The 20,888-nt window shown below is 33.7% G+C and overlaps 2 protein-coding genes across 3 annotated transcripts in view; both read right to left on the reverse strand.

Moving 5' to 3' along the window:
- Positions 1-2,499, reverse strand: part of SPR (Sex peptide receptor) — a 202,008-nt gene extending 199,509 nt beyond the window's left edge. Inside the window, exon 1 of one of the 2 annotated variants that reach the window (XM_069040836.1) lies at positions 2,366-2,499. The gene's annotated coding sequence lies outside the window, so the exon portion shown is untranslated. The remainder of the gene's footprint in view (positions 1-2,365) is intronic. The other variant, XM_069040848.1, reaches the window with a different exon arrangement.
- Positions 2,500-14,374: 11,875 nt separating this feature from the next.
- LOC138126605 (GPN-loop GTPase 2) lies at positions 14,375-15,889 on the reverse strand. The gene is made up of 3 exons (XM_069042403.1): positions 14,882-15,889; positions 14,591-14,827; positions 14,375-14,538 (listed from the first exon to the last, which is right to left on the reverse strand). The coding sequence occupies exons 1-3, from the start codon at positions 15,431-15,433 to the stop codon at positions 14,428-14,430; spliced, it is 900 nt and encodes a 299-aa protein (XP_068898504.1). The 5' UTR covers positions 15,434-15,889; the 3' UTR covers positions 14,375-14,427.
- Positions 15,890-20,888: the final 4,999 nt, after the last annotated feature.

Genomic DNA, 20,888 nt, shown 5'->3' on the forward strand with positions numbered 1-20,888 from the left:
TTCAATACCGATCTTGTTCATCCGTTCGGCTTGACGCGTTCACCGAACAGAACGCGACAATGCGTTACGCAACATTCAATTTTGATCAATGACTCTGCGATATTTGCAAAAACGAGATCGACGAGATGTTTTGACGAAATTATTCGAGGCCCCATTATGGGCCCACTTTATCCGCCTGTATTCTCGTAAGCAGTCCCGACACGAGTTTTTCAGCTTCCTTTATTGAGATGTCAATTTTACATTGTGGACTTTCTCGACGAGATTTTTTATAAGCACATTATACGGAAACGAAACTCGGCCCTGTGTTGACACTGCACTCGAAAAACATTCAATTTTAAATGTCAGGATCGCTCGTTAGAGTATTTTTCTGTCGACTGATTCGACGCCGAAAATCTAATATTTCAAAGATGAGATAAGCGAATTATGGCCTCTTAAACGACGTATTAAATCAGACTTCCGGTTCATCGGAAATGAATAAAATCTCCAATTTCGGTCGGTAAATAAAGGTCACGAGAATTTTGATTCGAAATTACTTTTTATTGGCGTTTCAACGTGCCCACATTCAACATCTTATTTAATAATCGCGTCCTCTGTTGTTTACAAAAAGTCCACTTCTTCGTTTCTGCCTCTGCTTCAATAACGAACAAGATATCATCACATATACAGACGTGTTTCTTATTTTGAGCCTGAAAGAAATACTCTTTCAGACGCTCCATTTATTTTCTTTAATTTCCTTTGGTTACAAAAAATTAGAACTCGACATCTTCAAATTTCTTTCTTTCATTTTATACTAGGAAGGCTGGCAGAAAATAATTGCGAGAGTGTAGAAATTTTATTGAAAGGTTTGAATGGTGTGCGTTCGTTTCAAATAAATCAAAAATAATAAACTCCGAAGTTTTAACAAAAAAGAAGAAGCAACACAGCTTTCATATAAATTAAATCTGTACGTATTCCATTTACCAGAGTTCCGTTTTCAACAAGCTAAGACTCCAGGGTATCCTATGGAAAAAACCCTCGAGAATGTAATTTTACAGTATCCAGGGGAGGATTAGTCTCACGAGTTGTTGTTCAAAATGTGCTTCTGGTTTTCAAATAAAACGCGAATACCGAATTTCAGTTGTACCATAAAACAGAGCTGTTTTAAATAAATAATTAACATTATTTCAGATCATTGTGTAATGAAGGCATGTGCCTTGGCTCTGTCAGCTTTTCAATTATTTATATTTTGGTCCGGAGAAAAAAACCCCTAGTGACTCATTTAAACCGAGCGTGCAACCATGGCGTACACTACTCTCGTCACTTTTCAATTTTACGAGAGAACTTGTATTTGTATTTTTCTTGTTGAAGCTCCGATAAAATTCCGAAAAAAATTCCGAGTTGCAAAGTTAAACGAGGTGGTTCATGCAAAACAGTCTTTACCGCAAGTGTGATCTTCGAGATCTCCTTGACCCAGTCCCGATTGTTGCCTTTAATGAGGGAATGGACGTCTGGTCGACGTTTACGGCATTTATTTGTGAGCCGACATTACACGAACAGCAACATAATATTTTTCCAACGGAGTCGTAAACACCTGACAGGCCGCAATAAATAAATTCGAGGCAACGTCGACTGCAATAATTTCATTTCTTCTGTCGATTCGTAGTAAATAATAAATATCTGTGGAGTTTAATTTTTACACAATTCACATCTGCAGTGATGTGGTCGACCGGTTTTTGTCAGAAAAGCCTGAGACATAAATGAAAAAAGAGATAAGCGTGAGGACTAGCGACCGAAGCTTTCGTTTCTAGAATATGCATACAGAAACCTGCAATGTTCCGGAGCTTGCGAAAAACTCCCTAAGAAGATCTAGAAAGTTTGGTGAATTTAAACAAGTTCTGATATTTCAGATTCGTTGAATATTTATTTCAAGTCGTCAAGTGTGAAGCTCCTCAGTGTATTTTATTTTGTATAAGTCGAATCTGAATGGTTTTTCGCGAGACGACGTTCCACAAATAATGAGTTATTATTGTGTATCTGGAAGCGCTGAATTATTTGGAGGAACTTCTGAACGTTGAACTCTAAGCTTTAACGAGTTTTATTACGTCGAGATTTTCAAGAGTCCACACAACTTCCTCGCATTTCACAACTCCTAAACAAAAGTAATTTCATAATTTTTAAGGGAATACGTAATAAAAAATGTATTTATCAACTTGCGAAGTTGAAAGATTCTCGCCGAAACAAAAGCTCCCGATAAATTCCTCTCCAAAAGTTTCATTTTTACGTCCGACTGTTTTGTTAAAATACTGCGAAACTATTTTAAGTTGGTAAGAATTGGAACGAAAAATTCGTTTTGTTTTTAGGGTGACGAATTAAATAATTTACTCACCCCTGTGGTCGTCGGCGGGAGGTGAAAAGTCGAGTTGGTTCTGGAAGAGCGCTCCGGAGAGTCGTTGAAGTTCGCGGCGCGCGTATTTTTCGCACAAAAGGCAGCAGTAGCACCCCAGTTTGCGAATATACTGACAGATGGGATCAAGAATCCCAGTTTCATAGCTTCCCGGATTGTGTTTGCGCAGACGTAAGGTCCTTCACGGGGCGGATCATTCCTGTTAAATTTGCAAATTTTACAAAGAAATAACGGGGAAAATGTCTTCGCCAAAGAGCCTAGCAACCGAAGGCCTCGAAGAAATCCGAGTGAAAAAAGCGCTCGAATTAACGCTCCGACACAAGCGGCGCTCAGTTTTCATTCTTGGGGCTTGTTAGCACGTCTAATTACAGAGTGCAAGGGAGGCGGCGAAATCGGCTAATTATATTAATTAACTCAAAGTTAAGCGTTTGTTTATTTATGTTTGTGGATCAATTTTTGTAGGAGGGGGAGAATGTTCGGGTGTCCCTCAACTTAAACACGGTCTAAGTTGTTTAACTAACAACGTAAATATTTCCGTTTAATCTAACTTTAACCACTGAAAACCATTAACGCACTGCGTTTATTGTTTAGATCTTATTACAATTAAATTCTCGTGCGTTTAATTGTATCTCTTGGGTGAACGTTAAACCATAGATCATCCCGGTTTAAGTTGAAACAAAGTTGGGTGTGGAACGTGGAGAGGCCATGCTTTTATCGAACTTAATGTAAATAGTTTGTTACCTAACTGAAGGTGGGAAAGGTAAATTTGAAGATCCTTTAGCTTAAAGGATGAATGGCGCTCCACACGTGAGATTTGCCCTCGTGCAATGATTGCAGAGATAGTAATTCGGCTAATTTGATTCTAACTATGATTTACTAGAGGGTCTTAATAGAAGCCGCCGCTGACAATTTTTCACACGTTAAAATTGTACGTGAATCACACTAGAATAAATCTACCATATAACATAGGTATAATATACAGGGTTATTCGCGCAAGAGTACAGTTACAGTTACATTACAAAAAACGTGGTGTCTGTAATGTAATTTGGGTTGCATGCATATTAGGCTCGTACTCTTGTGTGAATAACTCTATATTTATTTCATCTTACACGTAGCTATGTTTTTTTTGAGTGGATCATTCTTTCATATTGATTTGTTGTCTAACAACCATAATGGGTTATTATTATTATTATTATTACGTTTGCTACATTGTAGTGTGCGGAGATTGCTACCTACAATACATATTAATGATGTCATTATTTGGTAGCCTAAAAGCAAGGGGCCTTTAAATAATGTAGTTTAAAATACAAGTTTTGTCTGTTCCTGAATTAAAATTTGCACAGCACAAAAGCAAATGTACCTAGTTTTCTCAAAGAAAAGACTAAAAGTGTTTACCGGTATGCTATAGGGCCCCCAAACAGCTAACACGTTTCCGGAATTCATTGTTGCGTGTCGACACTGAACAACTCCACTCATTACTGTTTAATGTTCGATTTTTATTCTTGCTAAATGCTAAAACAAGAAGATGTTTATGTTCAAATGTAAAAAATATTTACATCTTACTACATCAATTAATGTCCTGCACGGGATAATTTAAAAAAAGATTTTTTTTGCTGCTTAATTATTTCAGAACACTGTAATCAACACTTTGAAAACTGATAAACCATGAAAACTGACAAGTATGAACTGTCAAATGTCAAATTTACAAATCTAGACGGCTATACGTATACTACATGTCACATAACATAACCCTGCATTGTAAAGAGTTTTTCGATGGGCTGGTGGGCATTTAATTAAAGAATAGTCTACTACGTTAGCCTCGTTATCGTCGTCTGTGTATATGTAATGTACATCATCATTATCTCTACCACATATATCATCATTACCATAATCATGACAATTGTTATAGTAGGATGAAACGATATTGGGAACTCATTATAAAATAAGCCGATTGCCCCTTACAATGGTTTATGGCTTGTCCGTAAAGATATCGTAAATAATACCTGATTTCGATCTGTTGGGCACACTCCGAACGTTTACAGCTTGGTGGTCCGTATTCGAAATTTTGTAATGTGTACCAGGAATTTTGACTCTTTCCATAATAAATGGATTATTGGATTTTCCGGGCCCTTCTAGGTACGGTCGATGGACAAATAAAACTGGGACACTTAAAATTTAATCTATGTAAATCAGACTATTGAATTGTCAATATATTTGCCAGTGTCTATATAATATGTCATACCAAAGTTAACCTATTTGTGATAAAGCCGTAATTAAACGATGCAAATTTGTAAATTTTGACTTATGTGATTGTCATTTTTGTCCCAGTTTTATTTGTCCATCAACTGTACCTACAGTTAATTTCAAAATTATAGAGTACACCTGAAAAATCAAGAAGTCGATTTATTACAGCTTCTTCCATATGTAAAGATGCCTTTTTGAAATTTGAACGTCATATTTTTTATATAGGTTAGGTAAGTTTGACAAAACAAAACGTCGCTGATATTTTAGAACACACGGAACACCATAATATTGTTTGTTTTATCCTCTGCACGGTGCTCTTCGCGATGTTATAATAATGCTGCTCTACCCTCCGGATCGACCACCCTTCTTCTAATTTGGAAAGAATGAGCACTTTCGTGTTTTTGGTTAGATTAGGCATTTTGTTTGTCAAAATTGACATTGATCATTGACAAAAAATTTAAGTGCATTTTACACTGTAGAAAATTAGGTGTAAGTACTCTGTAATTTTGAAATTAACTGTAGGTACCTATCTAGGACCACCAATTAAACATGACCCATAATAATTTTATGTCACGCGAATCTAACTATACAGCATTCACGAATGTTTCAAATTCGGACTGTCTATGAAAATCGATATTTTAGTTGGCAATATTGTGATTTGACATGTAATAAATCTATTTTAGGTTATAATTGAATTGCACTAAATTAATGACGGAATTGACAATAAGACGAATATATAACAACGAAACGTCATATGACAGGACCTGACACCAATCTAACAAAAAAATATCTTGGCCTGCTGCGTGTTTAAAACAATCGTGAACGGCTACGTTGAATGTGAATTTGGTCTTAGACGAATAATTTTTTAAATTTACATACTACGTATTATCAAAAATGACATTTATGACAATCCTGATCGCGCGACCTATTTTTTATTATTTCGCAAAAATTGCAGTGAAATTTAAAAAATTGTTCAAAATTTCGACCTCCCTGTTCAATGCACAGCTGACAATAAAGAACGACGGACACGTTCAAAAATGGTGGGCATGTTTCTAACTGCTCTACACGCTGCAGTTACGCGTGGCAGTAACCCCCATCCCATTTAAAAAAATCAAGTTAGCCTTGTATCTTCAAAATAAATGTTAGAAAAAAATCTCAAATGAACTGAAAGATCATTTTATTATTTAGTTTTAACTCCAAAACGTAATATTTTATATTGAATCCAAGATTTTTAGATTTTCGTGTTAGTATAAAATGTATTACATACAAAGTTTTCAATGATGTTTTATAAATCTTTACAACATTATACAGGGTGTTTTCGAAGTTGAGGCGTTCCTTGTAACACGAGGTACTATACATTATCTTAAGAATTTTATCCTAAATCTTCTTAGTAAAATGTTTGTATTAACGGAGATAATTGATTGTATATTTTTATTGTTTTCTAAAATTTTGAGTCCGGTCCTGTCTATTTCTCCGCTGTACTAAATTAATAACTGACGTGGCCCAGGATGGTGTCTTTCTGGAAATCACTCTGCGTACTCTCTGGACGCCGCAGCTGCATTCTGATAACGTGATATTGCCCATACATTAGCAACATATCTGTGAACTCATTATTTTCATAATGATAAAGCCATTCCAACTAATTAGATGACAACTCTGACAGTATTTTTGATTAACGTCCATGCTCATTTGATTTTTTTTTTGTCAATTCTAATTTCTAACAAATCAGCGCAGATTTGAGCAGGACCGGTTTCAAAAATTTCAAAAAAATTAACTTATTGTATCTTCATTGTCGTTACAATTTTACTAAGGTGATTTTGGCTAAAACTCTTTAGAACAACGCATACTATCATGTTAAACGGAAAACACCCTGTATACATACTCAAAGAGTTTAAAATGTATAATACGAGACATGTACATAATGTTTCTTAAGAATGCAGCTATAGTTGAAGAAACTGAATAATTATCTGTAACAATTGTATAGAGAAAGTATCTTCACAATCACAAGACAAGAGTTCGTTGTTCCTCACGCCTCACCACACATATTTTCTGTGAGTTTTTCGTCGCAGGAAAGACACTTTTCATTGTCTCATACTTCGAGACTTACTTTTCTAAAAGTTCATTAACAGAGAATAAAGGAAAAAGAAGGAAGTTCAGGCATTAATAATTTTAGTATAGCACATAATCTCCCAGTTAGTATGATACGCCAAACTTCAAAACTTTTTATTTATTATCTGAAATAAAGCAACGAAAAACTGCAATATGTCGGACGATTTAATGTCTCGGGTAATTACACGAAGTATTTACAAATTTAGTAACTTCCTTATTAATTCATTGTTGTAGTAATAAATTTAAACTTATGACTAATAATTTTGGTTTCAACGATAAACAAGTAAAATTAATATTATGTTATTATGTGTAAGCTTCCAACTCCAAAAATGCTTAACTTTTACTATGATTTTTTTGCTCGTTTATCAAAAACCATAAAAAAAATATAAGGTTATGAACTTGGACAGATTTATAGTAAATACAATTTTCCAAAGAAGTAACGAGAAATAAAGTTATTGACAAATATTCAAGACACTGTGTCATCAAAAATTCAATTACAAAATTATTAGGTATAACTGAAGTAAGCGATATTAAATTTCTTGACGAAAACTGATACATTCTGCGACGTATTTAATATCAATACTTTGTTTTAGAAATCTATTTTATAGCAACACAAATATCAACACCCACCCCTTACAATTAGATAAAATTACACAGGTTAGATAGTCGGTAATTAATTAACGTATGAAGCCTCACGTAAGAAAATTTCATGTATTTTTAATCTATTATAATAATTTATTAAATACAGTGTGGAAACTTTAACTGGAATAAAATTCATAACTTGGACATAGGCGATTTTTGTAAAAAATCCCGAAACAGGTCGATTTTTATAAGAAGATGAAACTTTATATTAATAACATAACGAAAACCTTAAGCAATGTATCAAGCATGAAATTAGGCAAATCTCCCCAGAAATGTTACAAAATGTAAGGGATGCATGTTACTATCGATTTGAAATTTGCCAAGAAAAAAACGGTGCCCATTTTGAACATTTGTTGCATTAAATAAAATTCAACTTATAAAATTGGTTTTTATTTTTTAGCACGTAGGCTTCCAAAATATTCAGGAAACAAATAGCGCGTTGTATTCCCTGCGAAGTGGGCTTTCAAACGAGGTGTCACTTGGCATACCCTTATATTTGAAAAAAAAAGTTAGGGGTGATTGCGTACTTCCGGGAGAAGATATGCAAAAACCATATGCATAAAAATGTATGCAAGCAAAAACAAAAATCGACCTGTTTCGGGATTTGTTACAAAAATCGCCCATGTCCAGGTTATGAATTTTATTCCAGTTAAAGTTTCCACACTGCATATTGCTTTGGTCAACTTATTTTTGTTTTAATAACATTTATTAAAATGTAAAATTTATAGTTTATTGTTTCATCTTAAAAATATGTAAATGGTCCCGCAAAGTAATTGCAAACCTAAATGATTTGTTAACTATAACATTTAGCTTGCTCGGAGAACTTTTAACTCAGCTAACTTTTACTTCATGAATAGTTTAAAAAGCAGGTTAACCACGATTGCATTTGCAAAGAAACTAAAAGTTTCGGTTATTGTTTATCATAACTCTTAAAACATAATTTAAAAACATAAAAAACAAGATCTAAGCCAAACATGTTACAAATATGAATATTTAATGTTTTGGTACTTAAATAACTGTCTTTTTCTATAATTGATTCAAAAAATTGAAATTCACGCATAGTTATGTGCCTAAAGTGGGTCATTTTCTGACGTGTATTTTTTTTGCATTGTTAGTAAGATCGAAACCATAGAAACCATACAAAACAGTGTGTGAAATGCAATTTCACGCATACTATTTCTGTTTTTCATTTCACGCACTGTTTTTTATTAGTTACCAAGCAACATGGTCACTGCATTGAAACTTCAGAGTTCCTTCAAAAATTTTAATTTTTAATTTCAATTTTTGAATCAATTATAGAAAAAATTCGTGCGCGAAGATGTTTTTGTGCATTCAAAGGCTTATACTGCCTCGACCTTCGTCTCGGCGTAAAAGACCTTTTCATGCACAAAAAACACTCTCTTCGCGCACTTAATATAAAGATAACTATTATTATAAAACAAAAAGTAAATAAAGTGACCTAAATATTCGACTTCTTGTTAGTCAATTCACAAAATAACAAATTATTGTTCGTTCGTTACATCTTTGTCAAACTTCAATTATAAGATATTCCTAGTGAATAGCAATGACTAAAGAGGCAAGTGTATTAAAGGAGAATGTAGTAAAATATTAACCAGGGCTTGGAGTAGCAACGGTGGTTAAAGGAGAAATTTATGTGCCGCTTTGAAATTAAGGGCCACGTTTATTAATAACTAATATATGCAAATTTTCGAGGTGTATTTAGTTATGCCATGATTTTACGCTAGGTATTTATTTCTCGACTTAAAATTAAAAAATATTATTTTAACTCAGTTTAACCTGAATTAGCTTCATTTGCATTTATTTATGAACTCATCCTGTATTATAATACAGTTGGCTTCAAAAAAAAAAAACGGGAAATGAAATTTGACCTAATGTGAACTGAAAATTTAATTTGACAATTTATGTCAATTTGTGTCTGTTTGACAGTAGTATTTCTGACACATAAGTGCAGTTTTTTAACCTAAATTCTAAAAGGCCGTTTCAACTATAAAAATTTAATAAAATCTGACAGAACTTTTTCTGACAGTTCCCGTTTTTTTTGAAGCCAACCGTACCTACATTTTTAATTTACCCATTTGTTGTACAGTTGGTTACAAAAAAACGGGAACTGTCAAAATAAAATGACACATTTTTACAATGTTTCCATAGTGTAAAATCTTCTTACGAGAGATAGGTTAGAATTAACGTCAAAATTGAATGACATTTAAAAAAAATATTTGACGGGCAAAACCAAATTTACATTAGGAAAATTTTCGTTTTCCGTTTTTTTTTGCAACCAATTGTAAATGTAGGTGCCTGTAAATACATATACATATACAATTCGAAACACGGAATTTCGGGCATAACTGTCAATATACCGTCAAAAAATGTAAAATAGGCCTTAGATTATTAACCTCAATTTTCGCCGTTTAAGACGATTTTGATTGACATGCGTTGATGTGAACAGAAAATAAATTTCAAAATTTGACTTTTGAATGTCACGTTGACAACAAAAAGTGATTTACATCGCAATTTTTTGAAGTGACAGAAAAATGATGCACGAAATTCCGTGTCTCTATCAGTACTATGAATTTGAAAATTATTGTATCACTAAAGTATACTAGGTATATCTTGAAATATTACACTGTATACCCTTGATCTTGATGAAATAATATTTCAGTACTCACTTAAAAATTTAAATAATCAATTATTCTAGAGCAGCACTTAAAAATTTACCTCCTGTGGGCTGCTTGGTTGAAAATCAAGTCAGAAAGTTTGAGTGTTCGAATAGAATCCAAGGTTTATAAGCTCCGTGGGGTTGTAGGTGTTTTTTTTTTGTGTTATTCTAGTGAGGGAACACCTAATGCGTGATCGACAAACTCTGTAGTAAAAGTTTAGTGCTTTATGACGTCACGAGTAACTTTTGCGGGGGGGAAAAATTCAAACTATTGTTTTAAATAGCAACGAGGCAACCTAAAATACCCTGCGATTATTTAAATTATAAATAATTAGAGCAGGCTGTGAATTTTAAATTAGGCTGGTACCACTGACTGTTGACAATTTGATTTAATATCTGAATTGTCAAAGTAACGTTTCAAAATGTGTGATTTAGAACATAAAATTTTTCTTACTGAGAGTTAAAAACGCTGAACGACAAGAAAATGGCAAATGGAAATAGAGCACTGCATTAATGATTTTCAAAATGCATTCCCTAATTTTCCTGTAGGTAGATTATCAAAAATTGTTCCAACAAATTTAAAAATGTGTGGCGAAATTTCGTAATGTTGGGAATGTTGGTCAAAAAACCGGTAGCGAAGCGCCCAAAAAATGAACTGAGATTGTGGCAGATGTTGGAGCAAGAATGGAGCAGTCTCCTAAAAAACCTCTTCGCAGGTTAGCCCAAGAGATGGACCTCTCATATGGAAGTTGTCACAAAATTTTAAAACAAGATTTAAATATTCATTCCTATAAAATTACCGTCATTTAAGAGCTGCACCCACGAGATTTTCCTACGCGAATAAAATACTGTTAGTGATTTTTGAATCATTTAAATAACAACAATATCTTAAATTTAACATTTTTTCCGATGAATCATGGTTTCACCTGTCTTGATATGTAAACAAACAAAATATGCGAATTTGGTCTTCAATGAATCCTCATGAGTTTGTTCAATCGTATCTCCATCCACAGAAAATTGGTGTTTGGCTAGCGGTCTCTCGAAGACGCATATTTGGACCTGTTTTTTTTTTAAGGAACGATAAATGCCGCGAGATATCGAAATAATTTACTCGAATCTTTTTTCCACAATATTCATGATGAACTTCTACATGGGTACTATGGCGGACAAAAAATTTCGTCCACAACTGTCATTCCACTTACGTATGCTGTAAAGCAGCCTTTAGAAACGAATAACCTCACTTCACATGTTGACATGTGTCAATCAAATTGTGTCTACATGCTTCTGGGTGACAGTAATAAAAAATAAAATTTCAAATTTTAATTTGCAAACGTCAATCATAATGTTCATATAACATGTACGCCAATGCGAAGTAACCTATAGGAAATATGCTTTAAAACAAGGAAACCGCATTCGTGTACGTTTTATAAAATATGATATACAGGGTGTATTTTTAAAATATACCGAAATTTTACCTACGAGGTTGTTTGACAACGTAGAAGACTAAAAGCAATTAAAAAAAATCATTTTATTTTTTGACATAGAATTTTTTAAACATTTTTTCCGAGTTCTACATGAAGCCAGTAGCTCGTGATTAAAATATCTGCACAACTTTCAAAATCACCCTGTAAACTACAAAAATCAAAGAGTTCAGCAACATCATTTATTAATATTTATTGTGAACATACAATTATTTGAAATTGGGTTTTGAAAAAGACCACTTTATTAATTTATTAATAATTTAAATCACTAAAATTGCGTTCTAATGGTGTTCGTTTTATGCTTTTATTGCGTATGAAGATAAAATAGTATATTTTATTCGGGGTAAAAATAATTTTGTATGGCTTAGCTGAATTAATTAACTTTCAGCTTCGCCATAAAAAATTTCATTTTTACCACTACTAAAATAATATACTATTATTTATTTGTCGTAATTTTTGTTTAATTTTTTTTCTCCAATTTCGTATTGTGAAATAAAATGAATAATAACGAAATTATGGATATTTTACAAGCATATTTCGAAAATAATAGAAATTACTGCATGCAGAGAAACGCCACCTGAAATTCTTATGAATGCCACGCAAAATATGATACGTAGATGCCTCGAACAAATTGGTGCTCAATTTGAAGTTCCGTTGAAAAATGTTTATTGTTATTAATGAATAAAAATTGTTTCTATGGCTACAAAAATGTCTTCATAAGTAATTCATGGCCTGCTACGAATAAAGTTCTACTTGCTCCTAATAATTAGAATAACATTTAAATATACCGGTGTGCTATATTTTTGAACTCAGAAAAACATAATGAATCTAACTGTACCACAAAAACTGTATGTTGCGGTACTATTCCCGTTGCTGAAATTATAAGTGGTAAAATCGAATTTTTTTCTAAACACCAAAGATTTCTCATAACAACGGAGAGCTCTAAATATTTTTATTTTTCACATTAGTATAATTGCATGATAACTCCTAGGATACGAAATACGTAAACATGTCCATAACAACCGGGGAATAATAACAGGGCGTAATAAGAATAAGCGGGCGTAATGAATTCATAACGCCCTCATCAATTCACAATTGCAAAGATGCCAATTTTTTTTTTTAAGAACACGTATAGTGAAAAATAAAATAAAACCGAATGATTACGCCCATCGAACGATATCCATCTCTCGGGCTAAAGCCCTCGAGCTGGATTCATCGTTCTCCGGGCGTAATCATCGTTGTAACGCCCTTGGTGCATAAATAGCTAATTCATTTTTGTGTTATATGTCTGTGTTATATTATGTGAATTTGGAACAGCTATATCTCAAAGATATGCTTGCTTTTTTTGTTTATTTAAAATAATAATGTCTGGTCTGTTATGCTTAATATGAATGTCAGTTAAAACTGTTTGATCAAAATATAATTTGTAATTATCATGTTTCAAACAACTTTCTGGTATATAACTATAATGTGGTTGTGTATTCTTTAATAAATTGAATTTAATAGCTAAATTCATGTGTATAATTTTAGCGAAAACATCATTACGTTTGTTATATTCGCTTTGAGCCAAAACGGTGCAAGAAGAAATGATGTGTTCAATTGTTTCCCCTTCAGTTCCGCAAATCCTACATTTATCAATTATCGATTGCAAACCGCATATGTGTTTTTTATAATTTCTTGTATTTATAACATGATCTTGTATTGCAAATATAAAACCCTCCGTCTCAGGATGAATATTTGATTTCTTAAGCAATGCATGAGAAGCCTGAATATTAATTTCTGGTTGTTCCAGTTCTTTAAAGTATCTCCCATGTAAAGACTTAATTTATTTTTGTTAAATTAACGATTAAATCCAGAAATATTGAGTTGTTTTGCAATCAATTTTAAAAATATTGATTTGTTCCAGTTCTTTAAAGTATCTCCCATGTAAAGACTTAATTTATTTTTGTTAAATTAACAATTAAATTCAGAGTTGTTTTGCAATCAATTTTAAAAATATTGAGTTGTTTTGCACCCAATTTAACTCCTGTGTGTGAACTCACTTATTCACATCATTTTGATGTTTTTTTATGTAGAGCGGCAACCATAAATTTTACATTCAGTTTTCACGCCTACTTCGAGTACAATCATTTAGAATAACCCTGTAAAAAAAAATCCCGCCTACTCTAATTTATAATTTTAAAAATGGTCGCACGGTATGCAAATTAGTCAGTTCTACCAACCTTACTGTTTATAACTTTGTACACACATGCGCCCTCTTTGAATGATCACTTATTATATCACCAAGCCTATGTCCGTCGGAAGATGTCAGCACCGACATTACAGGAAGTCTTTTTATCTACAAATCTTAAATTTGAGAAAGCATTGTGTTCATGTCAACGTAATTGTGTATTTCAATAAAATTTCAATTATTAGTGAGAGTGAGTACAATTTAAGCTGTGAAGAACCACAACAATCATGTCTGAAAAACCAAAGCTAGATCTGGGCGTTCTTGAAGAAGATGACGAATTTGAAGAATTTCCGGTTGAAGGTAAATTTGAGGTTAGGTGTAATGATTTGCAACAATATTTATACCGATTCTTTTACAGACTGGACCGGGAAAGACAAAGACGAGCAAGATATCAGTGTGTGGGAAGATAATTGGGAAGATGATAATGTAGAAGATGATTTCAACAAACAGCTAAGGTAATTAGTTTGGTGATGAGATTCGTAAGTGATTTTTAACAATTTTAACTTGTAGAGCTCAGTTAGAGAAACAAAAGGCTAAACCACCAGGAAAATGAAATATAAATTAAGTTTTGATTAAGATTAATGTAAGGTAAATGTGTAATAAATAAATTTTTCTATATGTATGCTTTTATTTGTTAAATAAGGTAGTATAATGAGGAAAATTAAAAGAAATCTGTGTCGTAGCGTTCTGATTCAGTTCTGGACCCAACAGCACATGAGAGTAATGCCTGAATACTTCTTTCTTCTCCACTGCCATAGATATAACCATTTGCCTGCAAGACAGTTCCGTGTTATCATTTTAAAAGTTCAATTCATTTCTGTTACCTTGTCAACTGCACTTTTCAAGTTTAGTAAACTCTTCTCTGACTTCACATCTAATAAAATGAAACACACCAAGCTGTAATCTTGAATTAATTCAATCAAAGCAGCATTCAACTTTTTGTACTTCTTTGTTAAAGGCCCATCATCTAATAAATCCAATAAATAATCTAAATTCAAAACATCTGTATAAAAATCAATGTTAAAGTCCAATTTATCTGAATTCTTTTTTAGTAGATCAGCCTGAAACAAAGACAGTATAAAATGGTCAAAATGTACATTATTAAAATAGCATACTTTACTCAAGACATTGACATGTGGCAAACCTATTTGCATCATTGTTGAAAGACTTAACAGGAGAGTTGAGATAAATTTAGCAGGGTCTGAACAGTAATGGGAATCTACCATGTGAACTGCACACAAATGGTAACCTATTTTCTCCAACTTCCCAAATATGTTTTTGATAGAGTTGTGATGTGTGTACAACTCCACTTGTCCTGGCATATCAAAAATTAAGTAACTGTTTTTTATTTGAACCAACTGGCTTAAAAGCCAGTCAAAATTCTCTTCCAAATACTCCATGCAATACATCAGTGCTCCATTAGGCCCTAAATTTAAACTGTCCATCACATCTTTAACAGTTACTAATTTCATCACATCAATTGCAGGATTGTAATTCATATTTTCATTAGCTGGATCCAAATTGACTACTTCCACTTTCCTGTTCAACTTGTCCTTGTAGAAATCATACACTTTCCCACAATATGTAGTCTTGCCAGATCCTGGGGGCCCTATGCTAACCTGTCCAAAAAAATTTTCAGCAACCTTTGTTCTCTTTGCTACTGACATCTTTGTCACTTGAGTAATTCTTAATAGCCTCAGCAATACTCTTCACTGTATTTCTACTGTAATCCTTTAGGCTTAAAAATATCAGCAGTTGCTTCCTGATGTTCAGTTCTTTCGTGATGAACCTAGCAGCAGCTTCACCATAGATGTTATCTTTACCAAACAACTGATGAACCGAGTATATGGGCTCCACCGTACAAATGCCGTTTTCTGTGTGGTCCACCGAAACCGAGTACAAACTGTACAGCTTTTCGAATTGAGTCGCAATGATCAAATTCTGATTGGTGAAAGTGCCAATCACAAATTCCGTGCGGTGCCCGTTGACGTTCGCGGCGAAGTTAAAAATGTTGGAGCAGGTGTCGTTTATTGACAAGGTACTGATTAATGAAGACACATCCATAGCACTAGAACATGCCAATTGTTGTAAATTACGTCTTGCACTTGGTCACACATACACATCATAGCACAGAACACCCAATATAAGAACTGATTTCCCTATGTTAAAGGTTGGCAACACAAAATACAGCGATCCTGGTAGTCCAGTGGCAAACTAAATGACCGCGGGAAAAATTTGAACGCAACCGTCTTTATAATGCTCCCTTTTTAAGGTATAAGTTTTTTTAGTTGTCAAGATATTAAAGTGAAAAAAGTAAATTTGGTTTAAAAACCAAATATACTTTTTCACTTTAAAATCTTAACAATTTTAATAGCAGGAAAATAAAATTAAATACAAATATATTTATTAACTATATATTGAACGAAAAAATGACACAAATAAGAAAAAAATTTAACAAGATAAAATTTGTAAATCCTACAAAAACATTAAAAGCTAAAAACAAGAAAAAAATGTAAAAATTCAACAAACAAAATATTATTCACTTGAAAAAAGTAAAAAACAAATCTAGAAATTTCACTGTCTTGAGAATGTGAGGAAGGTTTTTGATGAAAACATTTGCAAACCGCAGTCGATGTTGTAGCCTGATAATATGAACATTCTACAAATTTTTCATCTTGGATTACAACACTCGACATTTTGTGAATTGTTTATAACAATAATAATAGACTTGTTCCCGCTACGGGTGCACTATCGCAGCGTGAAGCGCCGGATACCATTTACCTGTTAACAGGCTCGGCCGATGTTATGCATTCGAACAAGTTCCGACTTCAGCAGGCTGAAGCGTGAACTTGTAAGTTCATCCAAAATATAAAAACAAAAATACTACAAAACCGCAAATCGACAAAACAAACAAGAAAAAAATAAAACAAGATATAATTCTAAAAATTCAACAAAACAAGATAAAATTCTAAAAATTCAACAAAAACAAATAGAAAACAAAATAGCATTCATGAAAAAGTAAAAAACAAAACAAGATAAAATTCTATAAACCCAACAAAAAAATACAGTCTATAATTGATATAATAAAACAAGGCTAACGAATCACACAAATCACAGCACTATTTTTTCAGTCTCTTCATTTTTCTTTGGTGGCCCTCAGATACCGCGGAAAACTTGTCTTTGTCCCTGCAATATTTATAAATTAGAAAAGTGGTACACTTATCTAAAATTAAATTAAAACAGTTGTGTTCCACGCAATGTATTTGCCCAAAATCGACCTTTTGTTTAAATGAACTTTTGAAAGTGTTTTCCAGATTTCTCTGAAAACCACACTTATCAAGAAATTCATATAAACAGTGGTGTATATTTTGAACAAATCCCATTACATGGTCACTAGCATATGTCAGCCTCTGAGAGTTGTCCACTTCTTTAAAAGTAGTCAGGAGATGACGTGGAGTTGCAGCTTTGGAAAATAAAATATTCCGGCAATTATCACAATCAGGAGTGTCAATATTTTTCAACACCCAGCCTGCAACATACGCAAGACCTTGAGTATCTTCAACAGGAAGATCCTCAAATTCTGGGGAGATGAAATCCACTGACACTTCCGTCTGCGACAATTGCTCCTGCGTCTCCGTCGAAGTATCTCCTGAAAATTTCAACAAAGTGACCAAATCATCCAACGGCGTGCAATTGTCGTCTTCACAGTTTCTGTCAACACCTTTTGGTGAAGCCAAGCTGTTAACTACAACAGTTTTTAAGGCTGCTGTAAACTGGTGACAAGTAGGGTTGGTGTTAGCTGCGCCATGTTGACGGATGCTGGAAAATAGATTCTCCAATGGATCTTGATTAAATGAACGTAGATTCAAATAATCAAAACCATTCCCATCTTTGAGTGTATCCCACAGAAAAATAATTGATCGGATCGTTGTCTGCCAACCGCGGACAAACGAATACCGATTCGAAAGATCGGCATCCGTGTCCAAATCAATTAGTTTCCAGTTGTTCAACTCTGTCAATAATTTTTTCCAAAAGTCCAAATGAGGTGAATTTCGCGACAAAGCACATCTAAAGCGTTTATGGTCAACCGGCTTACTATTTCCACTATTCAATGAATCGAACAAATCGTCAACTTTCTGAACAAATTCCGCTGTGAAAATGGCCTCGGCAGGCAGTACACCCAAGGTGGTCAACGTTTCCATAGCACTAGCCATGGAGCTGCTGAGTTGGGCTGCAGCAACCTTCACCTTCATTTTCATGTAGGAATCGTTTTTGAGATTAAAATGAGGTTGTTTTAATTTAGGCAAAGATTTGAAAGTTTTTTGCTGGTCAAAATTAAAGACAGACTCAATGTGGTGGAATCTGGCCCATTTGTGAGGAGCAAATTGGATTTTACATTTCAACAATGCATTCCGCGTATTCTTTAAGAGATGAGGAACATCGAAAATGGTCACAATTGGCTTGTCCTTAACAAAGAAATAATAGGAACTTTGGCGGGGATGACGCTGATCACAAAGTTCCCTCAAGGCAGCGCAATTCGTTGGCCCTTGATCACAAACAGTGGCCAATACGTTTAATCCGATACCTTGAAGCTGTGAAATTATTTCTTTGATAAGGAACTTCAAATTGGCCGTTTGAATAGTTTTCGAAGTGAAATAATAGGCAATTACTTGTTTCCATTGCTTCCTGACTCCTCGAACCATAAAAACAAGTGCATGGTTGGCTGCCTTGTTTGTTCGTCCTAAATGACCAATATCTTCAAACCCACTTAAATATTGCTGTACACGCTCATAGTGAAAGCCTTGGCAAAGTGAAATTTCATCAAATAATAACGTACAATTACTATCGGCTTGATTCATTTTACTGATTTGACTCCGCAGATGTTCCAAAATTACGCTATTGACACCAGTGTCAAACGGAATTTTAGCCAAAATTGCCTTGAGAGATCTGGACGAGGGTAATTGAAAATAAACTTGCAAATACCTATACAATCGTGGACTTCTTTTATACAAAGATAAAGCAAAGGCTTTATCCTGCTCAGTCCATCTGCGTGCCGTTGGTTTGACATTAGCATTTCGAAGTTGAGAATTGATAAATTCTTTAGTAACAAAATTTACATTTTCATCAATAAATTCAAACTTCCCTTCATTGTATAAGTTTTGCAAAATTGTTACTTTACTCCTCTCCTTTTCTAATAATTTTGAAAGTTTAACAAGCCTTGACTTAACATTGCGATGTGCTTTGTACATCGTTGATTTTCTAGGTGTTAATTCTTTCTGTCTCAAACCAATTTTACTCAAAATACTGTCCTTGCTGTTGCCCTCCAAAAACGCGAATTTACCCGTGTTTGTCAAAACTTCACTCTCACCTGTTCTACAATAATTATGATCTTGAAGATCAACACTGGAAATGCCCATTATTTCACAATCTTGAGAATGTGAGGAAGGTTTTTGGTCGAAACATTTGCAAACCGCGGTCGATGTTGTAGCTTGATGACATGAACATTCTACAGATGTTTCATCTTGCATTACACTCTCAGAAAAAGGAAGCTCTTCCAAAAGTACAAAATTTCCATTTGCAGAATGTTCATAGAGTTTTGGTACAGAACCCGTGTTTAAACGCTCCTTTCTCTCATTCACAAAACTACTAGCCTCAAAATGATCCTCACAAATTTTCCAGTGTTCAACGTTTTGAACCTCATCTATTTCACAAGCATCCTTCCAAAGTTGGTTTTGGTGAGCATCTTTGGGAAATGTGAAGAAGTGCTTGTTGACAAAGCCTGCAGAAACATTAACGTAATACCAGTTGTTACATCCTGGATATTTACAAGAATACTTCTTTCGGCCAACAACTTCCATGACTGATGTATGCAAGGACCAAAGACAAATCAAAGATTAAAATAAAAACTTTCTACTTATCTTAAATAATGATGTGTGGATCTATACACCATTCCTTGCTCCACGGCCCTGCAGAAACGAGTCAAATCTGAAATTAAATTTAAAAAAAAAAATTATTAACTTGGCGTCGAAAAATTTGCCAAGCGTGCTCACCAAACCATAACCACACAAGAATGCGCGGGAATGTCGCAGGTGCTAATTCGCAAACTCACAAGATGACAAGAATGACATTTGCCTGCGCGGTCTATTCAAAATTTCCCCCCTCGCTCCACGCTCCGCCGGTGGCACCCACACTTTTTACGCTGCCATTTTACCAATACCAGTTTCACCCCCCTGCATCATAGAGTGAGGTTAGTTTATTAAATTCAAATGTCATCGACGCACGACGCTTTGACCCTTGTTGCCAACCTAAAATATGGAAATAAACTATTTGGGGAAAGATAATTTGACTTTTTACAAAATTAACAAAATTATACAGGATACAGGATGAAGTTAAAAATGTTATTGATAATGATAATACAGAGTGATTTTACATTTTTGATGGAAAGGGCACTAATTAAAAATATTAAGAAAATACAAGTCAATCCTAAATCTTAAAATCTCCACGTTTCTCATTTCATTACATTGATTACTTTTTTTCTCTAAAGATACAAGGTGTAAACAAAACACCTTATCCATGATATAAATCGAAACATATTTGTCATTTAAAAATAATGTATGCATGCTGCATTAATTTATTATTACTGACATGATTAAATTCCCTTTACTTTAATTTTGAAAGTATTACCTACAGCAACAGAGTAAACGTATTATTGACTTATTAAGGAGAGCTTATTTCAAAATGTCATTGTGACTGTATTGTCCCATTACTAACAGAAATAATGAACAATAATGACCTCGATAATAACAAACCTTTTCATAATATTTTATTTATTAGTAATCAGTAAACCTTTGAAAGTTTGTATGAAACCATCCATTACCTTGTGCGGCATTTATGAAACCTTTTTTATGAAGGTTCAAAGAAAAATTATTCAAAGGCAGCGCTCCACCGTTGCCGTTGTAAATTTTCCATGAAGTTGGAGGTCAGAGAGATAGCTTTTTATCACACAAAGAAATTATGTTTATGTTTAATTGAAAGCAGTGTTTATCTCCCGTCACTCATCACATCTGTGAAAAGGAAGGACGAAAAAAAAAACGAAAAATGACGCAAACATTTCTGGTTCAG

The sequence above is a fragment of the Tenebrio molitor genome, chromosome 1 (genome assembly GCF_963966145.1).
Source record: "Tenebrio molitor chromosome 1, icTenMoli1.1, whole genome shotgun sequence".
Classification (NCBI taxonomy): Eukaryota; Metazoa; Arthropoda; class Insecta; order Coleoptera; family Tenebrionidae; genus Tenebrio; species Tenebrio molitor.